This window comes from Bombina bombina, chromosome 5, assembly GCF_027579735.1.
Source record: "Bombina bombina isolate aBomBom1 chromosome 5, aBomBom1.pri, whole genome shotgun sequence".
Taxonomy (NCBI): domain Eukaryota; kingdom Metazoa; phylum Chordata; class Amphibia; order Anura; family Bombinatoridae; genus Bombina; species Bombina bombina.
In genome coordinates this window covers 604,246,626-604,270,996 of record NC_069503.1, presented here as the reverse complement: position 1 = coordinate 604,270,996, position 24,371 = coordinate 604,246,626, and the positions used below count along the sequence as shown (strand labels likewise).

Below are 24,371 nucleotides of genomic sequence, written 5' to 3'. Positions count from 1 at the left end.
TTATATATAAAATATTAGAAAGAAAGAGCTCTACCATTTTTTAGAGAGCAAAAGCGGATTACAGGCTGCACCATATCACACCCACACTTAATTAATAAAGGGGATATCCTAAACAGGTATTCTGAACATATATATATATATATATATATATATATATATTTATTAAAAACAAAGCCAAAAACAATTACTGTGAAAGTGGCCAATAACACAATTCAAGTGTAGTGCACTACCAACAGGTAATTTTACTAGCATGCTATGGATTTGTGAGCTGGCTCATAAAAGTTCATCTCTGCTACCGGGCACTTGAGTGTTAATACACGCTCCGGTGTTAGTGAACAAAATGCCGTCCTTGATTCTCCTTAATTATTTTATTACTGATCCGGTACCGGATTTAAAAAATATATGCGAGAGTCAATGTGTGGCAAATAAACAACCAGTCGCTCCAGTCACATATGCTGCATTACAGCAATCCTCAGGGTGCAAGGCTTACTGCTGCACGGCTTACCTTCACTTCATTCACACACTCAACGGGTATTACCAGACAGGATCCCTTCCGCGGTGTGTCTCACTGTGATGTGTACGGCCGATGCAGCTCTTCACTTGCCCAGATTGTAACACTTGATATTGTTATCGCCAACCTCACAGCTGTTTCACCATACTGGCGTCCTCCACGCTGTGTCTGTTCCAAACATTACGCATTTTGCCCCTCTCCCTTTCCGGGCTGAACTCAGGGCTTCATCAGATGTGTCAAGTTAGACAGCTGAGCTGGATTTTAAACACTTGTGCGGATACATTGTTACAACCCCTTCTAAGGTTTCTTAAAGGGGAATGATATTATGCATGTTAATACATTGGCTACAAATTGATAAATGGCATTTAAATATAAACAACTAAACTATACATTTATGGCTATTTACAATTTCCAAACTTTTGTGTTATGGAAATTACAATACAAATGATGACAATCAGCACTAACATTTCTACTTTAACATCGATTAGCAGAAAAGTAGTTCACTATATCATACAGTGCTGCAATTTTTATTGCTTTATTCTTACACACATGATAAAACATGTATCTTTTTCCCAATGTTTAGTAGGATTACAGAGTATTTACAGAAAACAAGAAAATTCCATTTTTTTCATTCAAGCCCAGAGAAGAGAGGGTGTTGAGTCTATACATCCAACGTGACTCATGTTGGAGTAATAGTTGATCAACATTACCCCCTCTCCTTCTGGGCTTGATATGCTCAATACCTAGTACCCTGAGATGAGAGAAGTCAGAGTTGTGCATTATTTGGAAATGTCTAGCCACCGGGCTATCTGACTCTTTATCCTTAATGCTATCTCTGTGTTCTCTCACTCGTTCCTTTAGTTCTCGTGTAGTTTTCCCAATGTAAAATTTGGGGCACGAGCAGTGTAACATATAAATAACATTTGTGGTATTACAGATTATTCTTTCATTTATGTGATATGACCTATCTGAATATTCTGTGCAAAAACTTGAGGCTTTAACTATGTACTTGCCGTACATACATCTGCCACAAGGTTCACACCCTTTCCTAGCCTGTGCTTGTGTTAGCCAATTTTTGGGAGTATCTCTCTGGAACTCACTATGGACTAATCTGTCTTTGATACTTGGTGCTCTCTTAGCGGTGAGAAGAGAATATTTAGGAATATATTTGGCAATTGAGTTGTTTTTTAAGAATATGACGTAATTTATTCAAATGGGAATTGTATTTAGTGATAAGACGGATTTCATTATCTCCTTTTGGTTTTTCAACTGCCTTATATAATAATTCATTTCTTGGTGTCTGCCTAGCTCTCAACCAGCCTTTTCTCACCTGGTTTCTAGAGTAACCCCTCTGAAGAAATCTCTGCACCATATCACTGGCCTGACTTTCAAAATCTGACTCAGTGGAACAGCATCTCTTGAGCCTCAAGAACTGTCCCACCGGAATGCCATTTTTGAGGGCTTCAGGATGATGGCTGGAGGCATTTAACAAATTATTAGTTGCTGTTTCCTTCCGGAACACTTTTTGGTTTTTAATGATCCATTCTCAATAGTCAATTTGAGATCCAAAAAGGTAGGTTCCTTATCGCTAATTTGATGAGTTAAGAACAAGTTCCTGTTGTTCTTGTTCAATATCTCAACAAATTTGTCTGCTGATTCTACATCCCCTTTCAAGAGCACTAGGATGTCATCCACAAAACACAGCCATAGGGCGACGTGAGCCTCCACCCATTGATCCAACTCCTGGAAAACATCAATTGCTTCCCAGATGCCTAGGTGTAAACAGGCATAGGTGGGGGCGCACGCTGCACCCATGGCTGTGCCTCTTAACTGCCTCTAAAGTTTCCCATCAAACATAAATATGTTCTTGGTCAACACAAATTCTAACAGTTGTAGTACTAGATTAGTGTTGTCACTGTACTCTTCTCCAAGCAGTCTAAGAAAATATTCTGCTGCTTTTAAACCAACCTTATGTGGAATGGAAGAGTACAGTGACTCCACATCAAGAGTAAGCAGAAGCATATCTGGCTCAATTTTAATCTTATCCAGTCTTCTCAGGACGTCCCCCGTGTCTTGCACATAGGATAGTTCAGTGATGAAGGGCCACAGATAAAAATCTATGTATCTACTGATGCCTTCCGGAACAGACACAGCGTGGAGGACGCCAGCATGGTGAAACAGCTGTGATGTTGGCGATAACAATATCAAGTGTTACAATCTGGGCAAGTGAAGAGCTGCATCGGCCGTACACATCACAGTGAGACACACCGCAGAAGGGATCCTGTCTGGTAATACCCGTTGAGTGTGTGAATTAAGTGAAGGTAAGCCATGCAGCAGTAAGCCTTGCACCCTGAGGATTGCTGTAATGCAGCATATTTGACTGGAGCGACTGGTTGTTTATTTGCCACACATTGACTATCGCATATATCTTTTAAATCCGGTACCGGATCAGTAATAAAATAATTAAGGAGAATCAAGGACGGCATTTTGTTCACTAACACCGGAGCGTGTATTAACACTCAAGTGCCCGGTAGCAGAGATGAACTTTTATGAGCCGGCTCACAGATCCATAGCATGCTAGTAAAATTACCTGTTGGTAGTGCACTACACTTGAATTGTGTTATTGGCCACTTTAACAGTAATTGGTTTTGGCTTTGTTTTTAATAAATATAAATATATATATATATATATATATATATATATATATATATATATATATATATATATATATATATATATATATATATATATATATTTTCAGAATACCTGTTTAGGATATCCCCTTTATTAATTAAGTGTGGGTGTGATATGGTGCAGCCTGTAATCCGCTTTAGCTCTCTAAAATATGGTAGAGCTCTTTCTTTCTAATATTTTATATATAATTTTTTGGATTGCTAGCACATTACACGGTACCCATTAGCATTCTGAGTGCCCCCTAGCCCTAATATCATTATATATATATATATATATATATATATATATATATATATATATATATATATATATATATAAAAAAACCGCTCACTCACCAGTTTGTACTCATATCTTGCTGCATGTGAGGTTTGTGGTTATCTGTTCTCTTCAGGTAAGACAGTTCTGTCCTCGTAGATTGTGCAGCAAACTACTATGCCGTGGGCGTGAGTTGTCAGCTGGTAGCAGATGTAGCCCTATAAAAATCCGGTAAAAAATAGAAACGTCAAACATGGTGAAAGAAATCCAGCTGTTAATGGACCGAAAGTAATTCAATAAAAAGTAGCTTTTTTCAGTAATGCAGGAGAAACGACTTATCCAAAGAGTCAAACAGGTAGTAATATCCCAGCCAGTGAATTAGCCCACAATATATCACATCAGATGTGTCTATTATGTTTGACCAATCATGTTGTTTAATTTCAAAATCTGTCTCATACATTGGCTGCCTATTGACACAATCAGATTGATTCAAATTTGCGAACAGTTAAAATATTGTATTAAATGAACTGGTTAAGGATGATGATATACATATATTACTAAGAAGGATTTGGACTCGCTAGAATTTAAAAGTTTAACAAATTCACTACATTTTTACATTGTAACAATTTACATCTAATTTTCGACATTGGTCAAGGTGATAAAGTCCTAAGAATACTCTGCATTCAATGACACCTTTTATAAAATATTGTGCAATAAAGCAGCAGAAACCTTATATCCCTTAGTCTTTTATCTATAACTTGCTGTAATCTCAACTAAAAAAATGTGTAATTTCGTAACCTATTATTTATGCAGTGCTGACGGAATGGATTTAGTCAATATAGCTGTACATACAAAGCATCTTTTCTAATCAATGCAATATTATGCAGAAATGACGTTCAAATTTTGGCAAAACAGTATTTTGTGACTTTATGACAATCCAATTGTATTCTCACCATTATTGTAGGCACTGTACTAAAGACTTAGTTTAATATATAATAGGTGACATTTGGATTATATGTCATCCACTAAGGCTGTTTGTCAATGTAGTTCAAGATTTAATACGATTTTAAATGAGATATATATGTGATGATCAGCATTAATGCATTTGTGTTATTTCCTCATTAGACAGTTCTTTAGCTTTGATAATACAAGAGAACAGCTGAATCTCAAATTGACAATAGGTGATTATATTGAATTGGTCAGATGTCAATATGAACTTTATATTAGTACTAGTAGCTATTCAGCTAGTATTTCTAATATGGTAAATGTTTAAAACCTGATGATTTGCAAATTGGATTGACCTAGTTTAAGTGTCAGTGTCAAAACGTGAACTTAGTGATAACTTAATAAATTAACTGTGATGTTTGTATCGGATCACTGTGAGGGATAAAACTATGATATATATTATGTATTACGTGTAATGTGGTAAACTGATATTAATTGACACAGGAATGAATAAGTATATAAAGTGATGATTAAATAGAGTGTAACCTTTGTGTGAGATCGGATTACTGTGAAAGAATAAAGTATTGATTATGCTCATATTTCTTTAACTCTGAATAATGAGCCAAATAATGTGTTTTTAGTGTTAGAGAAAAACTTTGATTAAGAGAAAAGAATAATAAAGAATAAAAGAAAAAAAAAGGGGGGATAAACTGTGTTGAGAAAATCCAAAAATCAAAATGAAAAAGTGATGAATTCTTGAGATATATGTAAAAAAATAAAATAAAATTTTTTAAAAACATAGGTAATGCTGCCATCACAATATGAAGTGAACTATAAAGTTAATAAATGTGTCATTTCAATGCAGTGAATTCTAAAACATGTGAACCATATAGACTCCATTGTTAATACATATAGCTAGTTAAACAAAAACGAGTATTCTCAAAGTATTTAAGATAAAAGAGATGATTACAGAGATTAATCAACAAACCGTTTTATATCAGATTTTTCATTTACGCCCAATGGGGCTCCTGATTGTAGTGTGAATATCCAGTAAGTTTCACATTTGTTTAGTTTGGTATGTCTGTTCCCCCCTGTGATTATTGTGGGTACATGATCTATAGCTTTAAAAGAAAAATATTGTAGTGGATTATCACTATGTGATAAGAAATGTTTAGCAACCTGGGTTTTGGGCATTTCATCTGTGAATAAGAGATGTTCTCGTACCCTATCTTTGAGCATTTGGGAGGTACGACCTACATACTGTTTATTACAAAATTGACAAGTAATTAAATAGACTACAAAAGTGGAGTTGCATGTCAAATTGTATTTTATGTTAAAAGTATCGCCGGTTTGGCTGGATGAGAAATTTGTTGCAACATCTGTGTATTCACATGATTTACATGTTCTAGTACCACATTTGTAGAAGCCTAAGTTCGGATCCAGCCAAGTTCTATTACAATTGGTTTTTGTTGTTGTCAAAATGCCTTTTTAGGCCATCTCCAATTGTGTTCGCTTTCCTTGAAACAAATTTAACATTTTCTTGTACATCCTTACCTAGAAGTTTATTCTTGTCGAGTATAGCTAGATTTTTCTTAATGATTGAACATATATGTTGATATTGTCTACTGTATGTAGTTGAGAATACCATACTACTGATGATTGTAAAAATTAGATTCTCTTGGACACTTGTCTTTTTAACAGATCATTCCTATCCATAAGTTGTTGTAGCCTCTTGCTATTAATCTATGTGTAAGTTCTTCTGCTTGGGCTTTATATTTAGATACATTAGAGCAATTTCTTCATAGGCGCATGTATTGGCCCTTGGGGATTCCTCTTTTTAAATAATCCGGATGGTGAGAATTGACTCTCAGGATAGTATTGCCTGCTGTGGGTTTGCAGAGACTTTTAGCAGTACATCCAGAAAAGCCAATTCTGTAGCGGAACTGCTATGTGTAAATTGAGGTTCATGTCATTGTTATTTAAATAGTCCATGAATTCTTGTAATTGAACTGTATTACCTCTCCAGACCACCAGAAGGTTGTCTATATATCTAAAATAGGCTTTTATTTGTGCTTTATATGGATTGTCATCTGTAGATATTTTTATTAACTCAAAAAAGCTCAGATATAAATTGGCATATGAAGGGGCAAATTTTGCCCCCATTGCCGTACCGCACTTCTGTAAATAAAAATTACCCATAAATACAAAATAATTGTGAATCAAAAGATAACCTGTAGCCTCGATTAAAAATCCCATATATTCCGTATCAAAATTAGTTAACATGTTTAGCATTTGATGTAATGCAAATAAACCTTGAACATGTGGGAAACATGAATAAAGTGAGGATACGTCACTTGAGACCAGGATACAGTTATCATCAATGGGAATTTCTTTCAACATGTTTAGTAGGTGTTTTTTGTTACTCTGACATGGGCTGTAGTTGTTCATCAATATAAGCACCTAATTTTTCTCCTAAGGTGCCTATGCCCGAAATAATGGGTCTTCCTGCTGGTGATATAAGATCCTTGTGTACTTTAGGGATATGTTTAAAGACTGAGATCTGTGGGTGAGAAACCTTAAGTTTCTAGACCATGTAAATCATGTGAATACACAGATGTTGCGACAAATTTCTCATCCAGCCAAACAGGCGATACTTTAACATAAAATACAATTTGGCATGCAACTCCACTTTTGTAAGTCTATTTAATTACTTGTCAATTTTGTAATAAACAGTATGTAGGTCATACCTCCAGAATGCTCAAAGATAGGGTAAGAGAACATCAATTATCATTCACAGATGAATACCCAAAACCCTGGATGTTAAACATTTCTTATCACATAGTGATAATCCACTACAATATATTTCTTTTAAATCTATAGATCAAGTACCCAAACTAATCACATGGGGGGAACAGACATACCAAACTAAACAAATGTTAAACTTACTGAATATTCACACTACAATCAGGAGCCCCAATGGGAATAAATAAAAAATCTGATATAGTTCACTTCATATTGTGATGGCAGCATTACCTATGTTTTAAAATTCGTTTTCATTTTATTTTTTTACACATATATTTTTTTCAAGAATTCATCACTTTTTCATTTAGATTTTTGGATTTTCTCAACACAGTTTATCCCCCCCTTCTTTTTTTTTATTTTTTATTCTTTACTCTCAATAAGTTTTCTTCTTATACTAAAACACATTATTATGGCTCATTATTCAGAGTTAAAGAAATATGAGCATAATCAATACTTTATTTCACAGTAATTCAACAAATAATGAGATTTTTTTTTGAGTTTTCAAAAGAGCTTTATTGAAGTTACAATTGAATTACATACGAGTAAAATATCAACAAGGGGGTCCAATCTGCCCCCATTACAACGTAAACATAAAGAAATTTGAAGGTTATAGATAGTTACAGTCTAGGGTATCAAGAGACTAGGGCTAAACATAAGCCATATGGAAATTGTAGTACCAAATATCTATTAGTAGCGAGACTCAGAGATCTCGAGAGACTCTGATAAGAAAGTCTGGAAAAGGGGTGTAGGAGAAGGAAGGGGGAGGGTTGCTATATGGGAGGGGATGCATAAAGACAACCATGACCTGGGAGTACTGAACCTAGGACGTATCCTTCAATCACAATTGTCCAGTTAACTTGAGGACAGCACATTAGGTTTCCAGTCTGTATCATAAGTTCCTTTCCAGTCAGCCCAAGTCAGTTCAAACAAGTCAGAGTTACCCAATTTGTAGAAGATGTCTTTCTCCATGGTATAAAGATAAGCCATATAGGAGCAAACCCTAGGCCAACTAGGCGGGGATTCTTTCTTCCAATCACAAGCTATTAAATGTTTTATGGACATAAAAAGGTATATACTTATGTATGCATGATGTTTAGGGAGGGTGTGTACACCTATATGTAGGAGGGCGACTGAAGGTGAGCTACGAAGAGATATGCCCAGCTTGGGGAGAACCCGGAAGCACCTGAAGCCAAAGAGGGCAAAGCTTGGGGCACTCCCACCAGATGTGCAGGGAGTCTCCCCTTTGGCCGCATCCTCTCCAACATTGGGGGGACGTACTAGGAAATATTCTAGCCAGTCTAGTGGGGACGTAATACCAGTGGGCCAACAGTTTATAGTAGGTCTCAAATAGGGTTGTGCAATGTATAGCTTTTTGGGTGCGTTCAAGGGTGTGCCCCCACGTGTCTAAAGTGACTGACCTCCCAAGCAGGGATTCCCACCTCAGATGGTGAGCCGCTGTAAGGCCTAGAAGTGTATAATGGCGGGAGAGAGGTCTACTAAGTCTATTGCCTTGATTCCATTTGGCCTCCCAAGGAGTTTGGGGACGGGCCAGCGCGGGCCTGAAGCCCCAGCTGACCAGGAAACTTTTGATTCTATGATATTCAAACATCATATACTGTGGTAGAATCCGTTTGGAATCAATCTGAGAAATGGGTCTAAATCCGGTCCTCGGTGAAGAGAGCCAGAGATCCGAGACCACGCTGACACCCAGCTGAGCCCATTTCAGTGCGTGGGTGTCTTGCAATCCTGCTAGTAATCCAGCTAGAGAGGTGATAGGGGAGGGGTGCGGGGCAATATGACCAGAGTGGCGTATTTTGTCCCAGAAATACAGGCATTCTTGAATAATAGGGTTCCACAGAGTCAGTTCCCTGCGAAAATGCGGAGGTGTCCATATTAAGTTGCGCAGGTCAAGGTTGCAAGGCAAAGAAGCCTGTTCAATGGAGCGCCATTTGCAGGAGGATTGTTTAACTCCCCACTGTGAGACGTGGGTGAGCATTGTCCCCTCATAATATCTGACTATCGAGGGAGAGCCCAAACCACCACACACCCGCGGTAGCTGCAGTACTCTCTGCGCAACTCTTGGTGGTTTACCCTGCCAAATATGCTTGGTAAGTTCGCTCTGGAATTGTAGGAGAATTTGTATGGGTACTCTAATAGGAAGGCATCTGAATAGATATGTGAGTCGGGGCAGAAAGGACATTTTCAGGGCTGCTTTCCGTCCCATCCACGAAACATGAGACAGGTTCCAACTTTTATTGAGGGAACGAAGGTCCAACAATAATGGGAGATAATTGTCCCTGATGACTCGGGGCAGATCGCTAGAGAGCTTGACTCCAAGATGCAATACCGAAGTTTCCGTCCAGCGGAATGGGTATTTGGATTTTAGAGGAGCGAGAATCGAGCTCCTAAAACCTTGGGTATATATCTCAGTTTTTGAGATGTTTAATTTATAGTTAGAATGAACATTAAAGTCTTCCACTATTTGCAAGAGTCTGGGGAGAGTAAGAGTGAGGTCAGATGAGAGAAGGGTGATGATATCGGCGAACAGAGCAATTTCATGCCTGGTGCCACAGAGGGTAATACCACCCATACCGGGGTCAGCTCTAATCTGCTCGGCTAAAGGCTCGATAGCTAGCACAAAAAGCAGGGGCGATAAGGGGCAGCCCTGTCTGGTTCCATTAGATATAATGAAGGTGTTTGGAAGCCGAGTCCCCTCACTGAGGCAGAAGGGGAATAATATAAGGCCTTAATTGCCCCTATAATATCATTAGGGAATTGAAAGGTTTCGAGGACTTCCCATAAGAACCGCCATCTCACTCGATCAAAGGCCTTTTCGGCGTCTAGTGAGATAATCACCAATGGCTTGTGAAGACTGGAGGAGAGGCCTAGGATATTTAACAGCCTCCTGGTGTTGTCAGGTCCCTCTCTTTTCGGGATAAACCCCACCTGATCTGGGTTGATTAAGTGTGGAAGTAAGTTAGCAATGCGATTAGCCAGAAGTTTGGAGTAAAATTTTATGTCAGTGTTGATTAATGAAATTGGCCTGTAACTGGTGCAGAGGGCAGGATCCTTATTGGGTTTTAGGATTGTTATGATGGTGGCTTCTAGAAATTCTTTCTTAAACACACCTTCTTTCCAGGCTAGGTTATAAAGTCTGAGGAGTAAAGGGGAAAGTTCTTGGGTGTAAATTTTGTAGAAGTGTATGGGAAAACCATCAGGGCCTGGAGATTTGAAGGGCTTTGAGTTCTTAATTACTTGTTGCACTTCCCTAATAGAGAACGGGGAAGTCAGGGAGTCTCTTTGGTCAGATGAGAGGGACGGGAGGTTCAAGGACTTCAAGTATTCGCGCACTTTATCGAGAGGGGCCGATTGGGGACTTTCGGATTTATTTAGTATTCGGCAAATGCCTCCCCGATCTGCGATGGGATTTTGAGAAGGGAATCCGCTGTGGAAAGGCACAGGTTCTGTTTCTGAGTTTATTTGCCAGAAGGGTGTCTGCCTTATTGCTCTTATAATAAAACAATTGTTTTAGTTTGGTTAGGTTGTCTTGGGATCTCCTAAGTTCAATTTGTGAGATGTGATTATTAGTGTCAGATATCTGTGCTGCTAGGGAGGGTAGGGGTTTAACTCTGTTTTGGGATTCTAGAGTCCTCAGCTCAATGTAAGCTTGTGATAATGTTAGTCCCGCTTGCCATCTGAGGTTAGCCTGCCTAGATATCATGACCCCTCTAATGGTCGCTTTTGCAGCACCCCATAGGGTATCATCCCAAACTTGGGCATTATCGTTAGCGTGAATGAAATGCTTAATTTCTGTGCGCAAACTTTCCCTGAAAGGGATGTCATGTAAAAGGCTATGGGGCATACGCCAAGAGGCTCTGATACGTGTGGAGTTAGTAGAAATAAGATCAGTGGTGACACAGTCATGGTCAGACCAGGGGCAAAGAGATATAGAAGCATTGCTAATGAGGTCAAGCAAGTCTGCAGTGGAAAAGATATAGTCCAGTCTAGAGTATTGTCGGTGTGGCTGTGAGTAGTGTGTGTAGTCCCTGTGTAGCTCTCCAAATGTCCTAAAAACCCGAGCTGGACAAAAGGATTACGAAATTTGATGGCTAGTCGCTCCGCAGCTAAGTGCGTCTTGTGCGGGTCAGAGGTTTTTTTGTCTTCTTTCAGGTCCCAGACCATATTAAAGTCTCCCGAGATAATAACTCTACCTTGTCTAACTTGGTCTATCACATGGAGAATGTGCTTCAAATACTTAGGTTGGCGCGTGTTGGGCAGGTATACGGAAACTAGGGTGTAGAGAACAGCTAAGTGCGTCTTGTGCAGGTCAGAGGTTTTTTGTCTTCTTTCGGGTCCCAGACCATATTAAAGTCTCCTGAGATAATAACTCTACCTTGTCTAACTTGGTCTATCACATGGAGAATGTGCTTCAAATACTTAGGTTGGTGCATGTTGGGCAGGTATACGGAAACTAGGGTGTAGAGAACATGGTTAAGCTTACAGATCAGGATGACATATCTGGCTTGTGGGTCCTTGATGGTCAGTACGGGCTCAAAGGCAAGCCGCCTGTGTAGGAGAATAGCAGTACCTCTGGCCTTTTTAGTGAAGGGGGCATATTCGATGTGTGTATATGTCCTGGAGAAGAGCCTGAGCGGCTCATCTGTCAGCCAATGCGTCTCCTGGAGAAACGCAACATCTGGGTTGTGGTGGTTCAATGAGCATAGTGAAAGGCTTCGTTTGAATGGGGAATTCAGACCTCTGACATTGTGCGTGAGAAATCTTAAAGAGGAGCTGGCCATAGGTTGGATTGTCTAGATGTCAGATGTACAAAGTCAAAGTATCTCAGTCTGGGGTACAAAAAGGGAAGTAAGGTGGGGGTAGGGGAGGGAAAAATAGCAAGAGGCACTAAAAAGTGTCTCTAGTGTGGTGGAAATAGTCCATCTCAAAAGAGCCCTAACGCGGGCCTCAATGTGGGGGGAGCCTAAGGCTCAGGAGCTAGCATGATAGGATTACAACGCCAGCCCCACTCTAGAACCAATAACAACTTAACATTAGGTGCAAAAACTTAACTGTCAGAATAACATCAGGTAACATTACTAACGTAACAAGAAAATACAACATGTAGCATATGGAATAAGCATAAATTTGAAAAATGGTCTACTCATCTTAGTAGCTATAGTCAATACAAAGCGTAGATTGGAAAAAAAAAATTTCAACTCTGCAAATTCACCATGACGAATATTTTGGTATGCAGAGCTAGAAGGCCCATTTCAGAGCTCAAGAGGTGGTCTCACAGTGTTCATGAGGCTCCCGTGGTTGTTGTGTCTTGGGGAGCTTTGCTCTCTGGTCTTTGGCTGACCACTCAGGCGCTGAGGCTCTCAGGCTGGGTTGAAGTTGAGTCTGTGCATCCAGGGGCTCCAGCATTAGACCCCAAGAGGTGAGGAGTGTCAGACCCTGAGAGGGTGTAGTAACCACTATGGTCTGGTTATTTTTGGTTATTAGAAGCCTGGTGGGGAACCCCCATCTGTACCTGATACTAGCTTTGCGCAGAGCAGAAGTGACAGGCTGAAAGTGACGACGCTGCTGGAGAGTGTGAGCAGACAAGTCTGGCAGAAGCTGGACTCCTTCAAATCTGCCACTGAGATTTGGCTTTTTAAATGCAGCTTGCAACAGACGATCTTTATATAGGAAACTATGGAAACATACTATAATGTCCCTCGGTTTGTCCGTGCTCACCGTCTTAGGGCGTAGGGCTCTGTGGGCTCTTTCCATAGTGCTGGTTAGACCATCTGGCGAGCCTGTCAGTTCCTGAAAAAGAGCCTGTAGGTATCTTTGTATGTCTGGTGGGGAAACAGATTCTGGGACGCCTCGGAATCTTATATTGTTGCGACTCGATCTGTCTTCCAAATCGGCTAGTTTAGATTCCAATTGTGAAATCTGTTCAGCAAGGTTTTCAGAGTAAGCCAAAAGATTAGATTGGTCCACGGACAGATCATCTTGCTTACGCTCTAAGGCATCAACTCTGTCTCCAACTTCCGAAATCTCCTTTTTAAGCTCTGCTGAGCATCGCTGGATTTCTTGGGTAATAGACCTAGTCTGGGAAGCCAAAAGTTTCTTGAGAGATGACTCAGTAATGAAGTGCTGCGAGGCAGCTATAGATTGCGAGCTGGAGTGAGACTCCTCATCTTGAGAATCTGGTTCACTCATTTCAGCACTCGGGTGAGGTGGGGTCTCCTTGGAAGAGTGTGCAAAATGATCAAGTTCTGTTTTCTTAGGTTTAGGATTTGACTTTAGCTGCTTCCTCACAGAATAAGGCATTTTATAGCTTATTAGACAAATCATAAATTAGAGGAACAACAGACCACATTAAAGCTCAAATAGTATGTACTCCTGTTTGAAAGAGACAGGGATGTTAATAGTATATATATATATATATATATATATATATATATATATATATATATATATATATATATATATATATATATATATATATATATATATATATATATATACACAGTTTTAATTTCACCTATTACATGGTTAGAGCGGGGCTGAGCAGCACATTATAGCGAGGGCTACATAATAGAATTGAGACAGAGCACGTACGAACGTGTTGGTACACCAGAACTAACCCCTCACCTTAGGGAGCCTGTGGATACGACCCGAAGGAAGGGAGAAGGAAGTTGGAAGTGACCCACCCAGACAAGCTGGGCGGGAGCAGGAAGGTGAGGGGCAATCACACAAATGTTATATTTATAGGTTCACAAACAGATTGTGTAAAGGTAATGTACAATACATAAGATAACCAAGACAAGCTGAGTCAGAAAGGAGCAGACCCAAGGGGTATACACTTACTATTAAGAAATGAACAATATCAAGTACCTTGTTGGGGAAAGTCAAACCAGGAAATGTAGTTAGGTATTATAACCCTGGAGATGCAAAGCGCTCTATGACTGCAGTGAGAGGCGGTAAGTTAGAGTTTTGGTACCCCTCAAAGGGATGAGCCCCAGTGGGAGTGTGCAGTGAGAGAAGTAAGATGTCACTTAGCTGTGTGAAGACCACTCTTTTATGATAAGTGAGGGGCGGGTCGATGATGAGATCTGAAGTGTTGGTAGAGATGGAGCGTGAGTTAATTAGATTGTATAGGTGTGAAGTGAAGGGTGTATGTTAGAACTGATTCGTGTGAGTAGGGTTATTTAAATAAGGGTGACAGGAAAAGGAAAGAATGGGGCAGGAAGAGTGATGCTAACCTGTATGTAGACTAAATCTAATTTGAGGGGGGGTATGGGTCAGTGAGTCAGTCTAGTGTGCTGCTTGCAGTGGTACCTGGGTTAGCCTGATCGTGTGAGGTGCTCTCTAGAGGGGTATACACCTAGGAAGCAGTGTAGAGAAGTGACAGGGGACCCCGAAAGCCTAGCAATCACTATGTGTAGTGTGAGGGGGGTTATATGACAAAAACAAAGTCTGGGGGTTTGATGTGAAGGTAATATTAGTATCCCTACTTATAGGAGCATGCGACAGTTAACTTGAGTCAGGGCCATATAAAGTAGACAAATCATACAGTCTAGGTGCTAGTAGTGTGACAAGGTAAGAAAAAATAACACTCCACTCTGGGGAAGGCCCACAGAGGTACATATTGTTCCTAATAAATTATAAAATAGCACAGGTCCTTCAGAAGGAGCTCGAAATGAAGAAAAACGCTCCTATTGATGTTATGAGAAGAATCCTGTGATGTACAGCAGTGGATGTAGTGAAAACAAATAACATAAACAGACCCTCAGGTTTATGGCCTGTGCTGGGCACAACTTAAAATAGCAAAGTGCTCTCCCTCCTTCAACTCTCAATTATCACAGTCCCAGAATATAGGAGAAATTGACAGCTAGTAAGTACCCAGAAAGAGTTTTTATAGTTCGTGGAACCAGTTAGAAAGCACAGCTCAGCAAGGGTCCCACTGATGTTGAGACACTTATAACTCCAGTGTGGGGTGCCATAAGTAGCAGGGATTGCAACGATTCTGTAAATTGAGGAGCTGAATCTAAGTTTGGATATGAGAAGCACAAGAGGCAAGAAGTCTCACCTAGAGTTGCTCAGGTTAGGAGGAGGGGCTATACCCAAACTTTTTGCCCCCAAAAGGTCTCAGTCCTAAACTGTGTACCAGGTAATAAATCGGGCAGGCCTCTAATTATGTCACCAGAACTATATAGAGTAAAAATTAGGTCTCACCAAATCTAGTGGGGTAGTTAAGCGGATCACTCTTCCGTCGGAACAATTCTCTCAGAAGGGAGGCCTCAATCCAGTCCCAGGAGTCGGATGAGAGAGGAGCTCATCTGAAGCAAGTCGGGTGCAGGCCACTCTCAGATACAGGCAAACCCCCCCCGGACTGTAGCCGCAAGCCACCGAAGGGACCGTGAGGGGCTGAGGGCGGATGAAAAGGATTCCCCCACTTGTTGTCACCTCCCCACGTGGGCCCCACAATGAGAGATATTTTTTGATCTAGCACAAAGGTTACACTCTATTTTATCATCACTTTATATACTTATTCATTCCTGGGTCAATTAATATCCGTTAACCACATTACACGTAATACATAAAATATAATTTGGTTTTATCCCTAACAGGGATCAAACATCACAGTTAATTTATTAAGTTATCACTAAGTTCACGTTTTGACACTGACACTAAAACTAGCTCAACCCAATTTGCAAATCATCAGGTTTTAAACAATTACAATATTAGAAATACTAGTTGAATAGCTACTAGTACTAATATAAAGTTCATATTGACATCTGACCAATTCAATCTAAGGCACCTATTGTCGCTTTGAGATTCAGCTGTTCTCTTGTATTATCAAAGTCAAAGGACTGTCTAATGAGGACAAAACGCAAAGGCATTAATGCGGAAGAAATGTTATATATCTCATTTAAAATTGTATTAAATCTTGAACTACATTGACAATCAGCCTTAGTGGATGACATATAATCCAAATGTGACCTATTATATATTAACCTAAGTATTTTAGTACAGTGCTTACAATAATGGTGAGAATACAATTAGATTGTCATAAACTCACAAAATACTGTTTTGCCAAAATGTGAACGTCATTTCTGCATAATATTGCATTGATTAGCAAAGACACTTTTTAAGTACAGCTATTTTGACAGGACTAAATCCATTCCGTCAGCACTGCGTAAATAGGTGTTGTGATGAAATTACACTTAATTTTTAGTTGAGATTACAGCAAGTTATATATAAAAGACTAAGGGATATAACATGGTTTCTGCTGCCATATTGCACAATATTTTATAAAGGTGTCATTGAGTGAAGGGTATTCTTAGCACTTTATTACCTTGACCGATGCTGAAAATTAGATGTAAATTCTTACCATTTAAAAATGTAGCGAATTTGTTAAACTTTTAAATTCTAGCGAGTCCAAATCCTCCTTAGTAATATTTGTATAATATCATCCTTAACGAGTTAATTTAATATTTTAACTGTTGGCTTTGTACATACAAATTTGAATCAATCTGATTGTGTGAATAGGCAGCCAATGTATATGAGAGATTTTGAAATTAAACATCATGATTGGCCATACAAAATAGACACATCTGATTGGTCTAAAATTGCTTTTAACACCTGAATAGCTAATTTATAGGGACACTGAACCCAAATGTTTTCTTTCATGATTCAGATACAGCATGCAATTTTAAGCAACTTTCTAATTTACTCCTATTATCAATTTTTCTTCATTCTCTTGCTATATTTATTTGAAAAAGGCATCTAAGCTTTTTTTCTTGGTTCAGAACTCTGGACAGCACTTTTTTCTTGGTGGACGAATGAATCCACCAATCAGCAAGGACAACCCAGGTTGTTCACCAAAAATGGTCCGGCATCTAAACTTACATTCCTGCATTTCAAATAAAGATACCAAGAGAATAAAGAACATTTGATAATAGGAGTAAATTTGAAAGTTGCTTAAAATGTCATGCTCTATCTGAATCACGAAAGAAACAATTTGGGTTCAGTGTCCCTTTAACTCTATCCCTGATGAAGTGCTGTAATGGCATGAAACATGTTGGATGTGATGATATATTGTGGGCTGATTCACTGGCTGTGATATTGCAACCTGTTTTTCCTGCATTACTGAATAAAAGCTACTTTTTATTGCATTACTTTCAGTCCATTAACAGCTGGATTTCTTTCACTTCGGTGAGGTCTATGTTTGATATATTGTGATTACATTTTCCCAATGAGTAGAGACCAGCAGTGTCCACTGGTTAATGCAAATGCAGGTGCAAACAAGCTCACTGCTTGCTCTCAACAATATCCATCAAACAATATTTCCACAGCACTTGCTTAATAATTCTCACATTTATAAATCTATCTATCTATTGGGTTCTTGTAAAGCGCGGCTATTCACCCATAAGGGTCTCAAGGCGCTGAGGGTTGCAGTTCAGTCAAAGAGCCATGTCTTGAGGTCCTTTCTGAACTTAGTTAGGGTGGTAGCTTGTCTGAGGTGCAGCGGGAGGATGTTCCAAGTCTTGGCTGCCAGATGAGAGAAGGATCTGCCTCCCGCTGTGGTTTTCCTGATGCGGTGGATGACAGCAATGGCTTGGTCGGCTGATCAAAGTTGTCTGGTAGGGTGTGGAAGGTAACGCGGTGGTTCAAGTATTCAGGACCGATGTTGTGGAGGGCCTTGAATGCGTGGGTGAGAAGCTTGAAGGTTATTCTTTTGTTGATGGGGAGCCAGTGTAGGTCCCGTAGGTGTTTGGTGATGTGGCATTGATGAGGGATGTCAAGGATTAGTCTGGCTGAGGAGTTCTGGATGCGTTGTGGTCTCTTTTGGAGCTTGATGGTGGTGCCGGCTTAGAGTGCGTTACCATAGTCCAGTCGGCTGCTGACGAGGGCGTGAGTGACAGTCCTCCTGGTCTCGGTTGGGATCCATTTGAAGATCTTTCGCAGCAGGTGAAATGTGTGGAAGCATGCAGAAGAGACGGTCCATGGAGAGCGATGAATCCAGGATGACGCCTAGATTTCGTGCATGGTCGGTGGGGGTTGGAAGGTATCCGAGGGCTGTGGGCCACCATGAGTTATTCCAAGTGGGTGTGGTGGGACCAAGGAGGAGGACTTCGGTCTTGTCTGCGTTCAGCTTTAGGCAGTTGTAGTTCATCCAGGTGGCGACTGCCGTCAGCCCTTCGTGGACATTTCTCTTGGGTCACTGGTGAGTGAGATGATTAGCTGGGTGTTGTTGGCGTAGGAGACTATGTTGAGGTCATGTCGTCGGGCGATGGCGGAGAGAGGGGCCATGTAGATGTTGAATAGGGTGGGACTCAGCGAAGAGCCTTGGGGTACACCGCAGCTGATTTCTGTGGGCTTGGAGGTGAAGGATGGGAGTCTAACTTTCTGGGTTCTGCCGGTGAGGAAGGAGGTGATCCATTCCAGGGCTTTGTGCGTATGCCGGCATCATGAAGTCAGTTGCGGAGGGTGAGCTAATGTTAAAGAGAGGGGAACTTTATTGGATATCCACATTGAACTCTCTGAAACCATATGGAATGAATAAGGATTATGATATCTCAGTATTTCTATAAAGGATAATGCCACTTCAGTGTACTTAATGATGGTGTAATGACTCTAGATGTGATAGGAGAAATAAATTAAATAGTAGGTAAACTAGGGTTGACCACTAGATGGTGCAGGGTAGATTTTCCTGTTTTTTTAGAATGGAATGGAATTAAAGGGATACTGAACCCACATTTTTTTCTTTCATGATTCAGATAGAGCATGCAATTTTAAGCAACTTTTTAATTTATTCCTATCATTTTTTCTACGTTCTCTTGGTATCTTTTTTAAAAAAAAGCAGGAATGTTAGCTTACAAGCTGGCCCATCTCTGGTTCAGCACCTAGGTTCTTGCTGATTGGTGGCTAAATAGTATTCACCAATCAGCAAGCGCTATCCAGGGTTTTGAACCAAAAATGGGCCGACTCGTAAGCTTACATTCCTGCTTTTTCAAATAAAGATAGCAAGAAAACGAAGAAAAATGGATAAAAGGAGTAAATTAGAAAATTGCTTAAAATTGCATGCTCTATCTGAATCATGAAAGAAAAAAATGTGGGTTCAGTATCCCTTTAAGCACAATCATATGTATGGTGATTAGGTAACCTAGGTTGCTATAAATTGTGAATCTGTGAACAGTAATGTATGGCATGACTAAGGGTGTATTGCCTGAAATGTTGCTTGTTTGTACCCTGAAAATTACCCCTGAATAAATGTGAGAATTATTAAAGCAAGTGCTGTGGACATATTGTTTAATAAATATTGTTATGAAACACTTTACAGTACCTTAGAAATGGCTTCACTGACTGGTCTACAGGGAAAGCATTATCAGTGTTTTCTTTAAATTGGAAACATACTTTTTGCAGAATCTTGCTGCTCTAAAGTAGGCTGCAATGCTTTTCCCCTCCTCGGTTCACTGATCCCGCATATAAGGAATGCCCACACTGCTCCAATATTCCAATATTTCATAGAACGCTTCCCCGGTGCCAGGCACAAATAAGTAATCCACAGACACAATAAAACCAGGAAAGCCAATGTGCCATAAAACTTCACTTTTATTATTGATTTAAAAAGTAACAAATCTATCATACTGGATAGACCACACAACACATGAAGAGGAAGGTCACGGGTCAGCTGACGTGTTTCAGCCCAATCGCCGTACTCATAGCTTTAAATCAATAATAAGTACAGAAATTATTTACTTATCTTTGGTGCAATCTGGGTCCCTTAACAGGCCAGAGTTTCATTATATCTTAAATAGAGCACAGTTGAAATAATCATCTGAAGAGTGAGAGCAGGTTAGTAACCATGGTTACTGGTCAGCTGATTATCTCACCTGTGCTCTAGTCAAAGGGACAGTAGTCATAATTAGACTTTCATGATTTAGACAGAGCATACAATATAAAACAACTTTCCAATGTTATTTAATTTGCTTCCTTCTCTTGTTATCCTTTGCTGAATGGTTTATCTAGGTAAGCTCAAGAGCAGCAAAGAACCTAGGTTCTAGCTGATGATTGGTTGCTGCATATATATATATCGAGACACCAGTAGTGCATTGCTGCTCCTTCAAAAAATGATACCAAGAGAATTAAACAAATTTGATAATAGAAATAAGCTGAAAAGTTGTTTAAAATGGTATGTTTTACCTAAATCATAAAAGAAAAATTGGAGGTTTCATGTCCCTTTAAGATATAATGAATATCTGGCCTGTTAAGGGTCCTGAGGATTGGAGTTGAGAAACACTGTGTTAGAAAACTATTCATGGAATGTTATTATACTAGTTTTTCTCTTGGGACTTTTTTTTTTATCATCCCTAAAACAAAATTTTTTTTTCCTATTGCCAGTCTCTGAAAAATGCTAAAACATCATCAGTTTCTTGTCAGATTTGTCACCTGAAATGTGTGTTCAACACGTGACAGATTAGAAGGTTCTCTTTGTTGTGAAATTATTTTTTTTCTATGATAAACAAAAAAAGTTTTTAGTTTAAATTTATAGCAAAGTCGAAATTAAGCATTAATGATCTGATAGAGCATGCAATTTTAAGCACCTTTTATTATGCTTTTGTTCTCTTGGCATCCTTTGTTGAACAGTAAACCTAGGTCAGCTGATAGGAGCTTAGGAATGTGCACGTGTCTCTAGCAGTCTATGGCAGCAGTGTTTGTAACTATGGATTACTCTTTAACAAAGAATACCAAGAGAACCAAGCAAAATCAATAATGGAAGTAAATTGGGAAATCTGGGTTAACATTCCATACTCTATCCAGTCAGTTCAAGTTTTATATTGACATTATTGTCTTTTATATATAATAGTATATTTACCTCAGACTTTGGGCCAGATTATCTGAATCTCTCAGGACTTTGATAAATTGATATATAAAGATATTAGTAATTGAAGAGAGCTTGGTGGTCTACAAAACTTATATTGTACACTATAGGGAACTCAATGATTTTGTATAGTGCTCCTATATACTGATATACGGTGGAAGATGAAGTACAAATCTGATCGGAAACTTTTAAAAATATGGAAACTTCATGAAGACAAAACTTTGACTGACCCCTTGTGTGTTTTGAAAAAATAAAATATTATTTATGGAATGTTATAAATTTTCTTTTAATTTATTTAACTATATGCATAAATAGTCACTGAGATTTCTTTTCTTTTTAAACTAATCTCTGGGGGTTTTTGTCAATAGGCTGGAATCTCACCTTGGCCCCAGTGGAAGAGTTTGCTACATCACTTCTGAAATGTTTTATATAGAAGTTCAAGTGAAGAAAAATGGACGTGTGACGGATGTTAAACTGGCTCATCATGGAGAAGGCCCAATGGTACTACAGATACAATCACTAATTATTATTTTTTGTAATAACATTTTTTATTGAGGTAATATACATAAAATACAGCTTATGTGGCGAAAACTGAGTACATAGCATAGTAGTAACATGATATAAACTTTAAGAGGTAAAACAGTACCTCTGCTCTCTTAAAACCTCGTTTTTACAGAGGTCACTATTTAATTACATATGGACCTTCTCTAGTCCTTCTGACTTATCCATAGGAGGCATAAATGGGATAAAATTTGAGTTAATGATTTAGTCTTCTAGGGTATCTAAATTATCTAACATTTTAAACTCTGGTGAAGGTAGGTGATGGATAATAGATCTCACTTAGTTAAATGTAATTATTCAGAGAGGCTGCTTTAGTTGTCTAGCAGTCTCCGCACCTGGCTTGTTTGTATGGGTGGATTTAAGGGGTAGTACTTAGGGGAATTACTGAGTTCTGGGATATCTAGAGGGGCAGGGAATAGGGAGATTGGTTTCCGAGGCTACCACTGCAGTCTAATTGGTCAGTCTGATTATGGGAGTTTATGGTTCCAGAGAGATTCCCACGGTTCCCATATTAAACAGTAGTCAGTCAGTCATCTGCGTTCTCTAAAAACATAGTTTTCCATGTTTTTGATATGGTTTACACAGTCCACCACACCTTGCCATCTGGGGGGCTGGCTTTTTTTCCAGTTTCTGGCAATAAGTAATTTGGTGGAAGTGAGGATGCACAAGAGTAAATTTTGTTTGGGTTTGGGAAGTTTTCCTATTCCTAAGTGCAATATTGCAAGGGCCGGGGTCAGTATTTTCAGTAACTCCAAATCCTTACATATTTTTTCTACTTTGCTCCATAGACTTTCTAGTTTTGGGCAGGCCCACCAGGTGTGGAGCGGAGTACCAGATTCTCCACACTCTCTCCAGCACATAGGGGAGTGGTCTGGGAACAGTTTCCGTAATTTTGTAGGCACTAGGTGCCATCTCGTGATTATTTTAAAGTACACAATGAGTAGTTTTATTGGTGAGGTTTATTGCCCCTTCCCATGCTTCCGGTGTTTGTTAGTTGTAGGTCTCTCTCCCAGGCCTCCATGTTTATTGTTTTAGAAGGGATATGTTCCTCATGTAAACACTTATAGTGTACTGAGAGAGGTTTGTACAGCTGGAGATTCGTCTCCCATCGTGATTCCCAGGGGGTAAGATCACGTAGTTTACCTTCCAAGAAACCCCAGGACCTCATTAGAGTCCATATTCTCAGTAGATTAAACTGAAACTTAGGGGTCAGTGTGGGCAGCGTTAGCATATTTGCGTGTGTCTTTAACTGTTTGTTTTCATAGAAGTCTTTTAAGGAGACTGTCTGTATTGGACCACGTATTGAGATGTATGTCGGGTAGCCCTAGGAATAGACCCCGTATGGAGTGTATGGGTAAGGGATGTGGGGCAATAAGCTTGTTGTGTCGTAGTTTTATCCAGTGCTCTTGATATCCCTTGATTATATTGTTGGAAATATACATTTTTGACTGCCAATGTGGGGGGAGCCAGAGGAGGTCCTCCAGGTTGACATATGCCTGTAGTGAAGCCTGTTCTAAGTCTCTCCATCTAGTTGGGGGAAGGCCGTTTCCCCATGCCGAAGCATGGGTGACCATTGCGGCCTAATGATATTTCCTTATGTTAGGGAGGCCTATACCTCCTTTCTCAATGGGGGCTTGGAGGATATGGGCAGCTACTCGGGGTCTTTTGTTGTGCCAGGTATAAGAATTGAATAGGGCCTGGAATTTCCGGGTTAAGGATGTGGGGATCGGGATGGGGATACAGCGGAATAGATATGTAAGTTTGGGAAGTATCATCATCTTGAGGGCTGCTACTCTACCCATCCACGATATCTCACTATACCTCTTGGAATTAAGTTCTAAGGTGATTTCTTTCAGCAAGATCTCATAGTTTTCTTTGATAGTTATGGATTTTAAATGAGAGAGGAATACTCCTAAATGCCGTATTCCTTTAGTGGACCATTTAAAGGAATAAAGAAGCTGAATCCTATTTCTTTCATTCGAAGGAATGTAAAGGAAGTATGCTTCTGTTTTACTGACATTAATCTTGTAGTAGGAGAGTTCACCAAATCTCTTTAGTAGGTGTAACAGTTGGGGAATAGAATCTAAGGGTTCCGTGAGGAAGACTGTAAGGTCGTCCGCAAACAGGGCCAGTTTCTGGATAGTGTCATGTATCAGGAGTCAATGTATAGTAGTACATTTCCTGATGGCGGCTCCCAGAAGCTCAATCGCTAGGACGAACAGGAGTGGGGATAGGGGGCATCCGTGCCTAGTTCCATTGGTTATCTCTATTTTAGGAAAACAGAACCCTAGGCCTCTCACAACAGCTGTGGGGGATGAATACAGTGCTTTAACAGCTATGCTGTAGTTGTCAGGCATACTAAATGCTGCAAGGGTTTGGAACAGATATTCCCATCTCACCCTGTCAAACGCCTTTTCGGCATCCAGTGACAGGGTGAGCATGGGGAGACCCAGATCAGCTGCTTTAGTGTATATGTTTAAGAGGCGTCGGGTGTTAACTGAGCCTTGTCAATTCAGGACAAATCCTACCTGATCTAGGTGTGTGAGTGTCTGGAGATGTCTATTTGGCCTGTTTGTTAGGACTTTGGCATATATTTTGGCGTCTACATTGATGAGCGAAATGGGCCTATTGCTGGAGCATAGCGCAGGGTCTTTGCCCTCTTTATGTACTGTGATATTAGCTTCTAAGAATTCTGGGAGGAAGCTACCCCGCTTAGCCACTCTT

General features: G+C 39.7%; 1 protein-coding gene across 1 annotated transcript in view; it reads left to right on the top strand.

Annotated features, from left to right (window-relative positions):
• LOC128661572 (mediator of RNA polymerase II transcription subunit 1-like) overlaps positions 1-24,371 on the top strand; it is a 254,851-nt gene that overhangs the window by 111,170 nt on the left and 119,310 nt on the right. Inside the window, exon 6 of the mRNA XM_053715814.1 lies at positions 21,455-21,587. Within this exon, the coding sequence (XP_053571789.1) occupies positions 21,455-21,587 (133 nt within the window). The remainder of the gene's footprint in view (positions 1-21,454; positions 21,588-24,371) is intronic.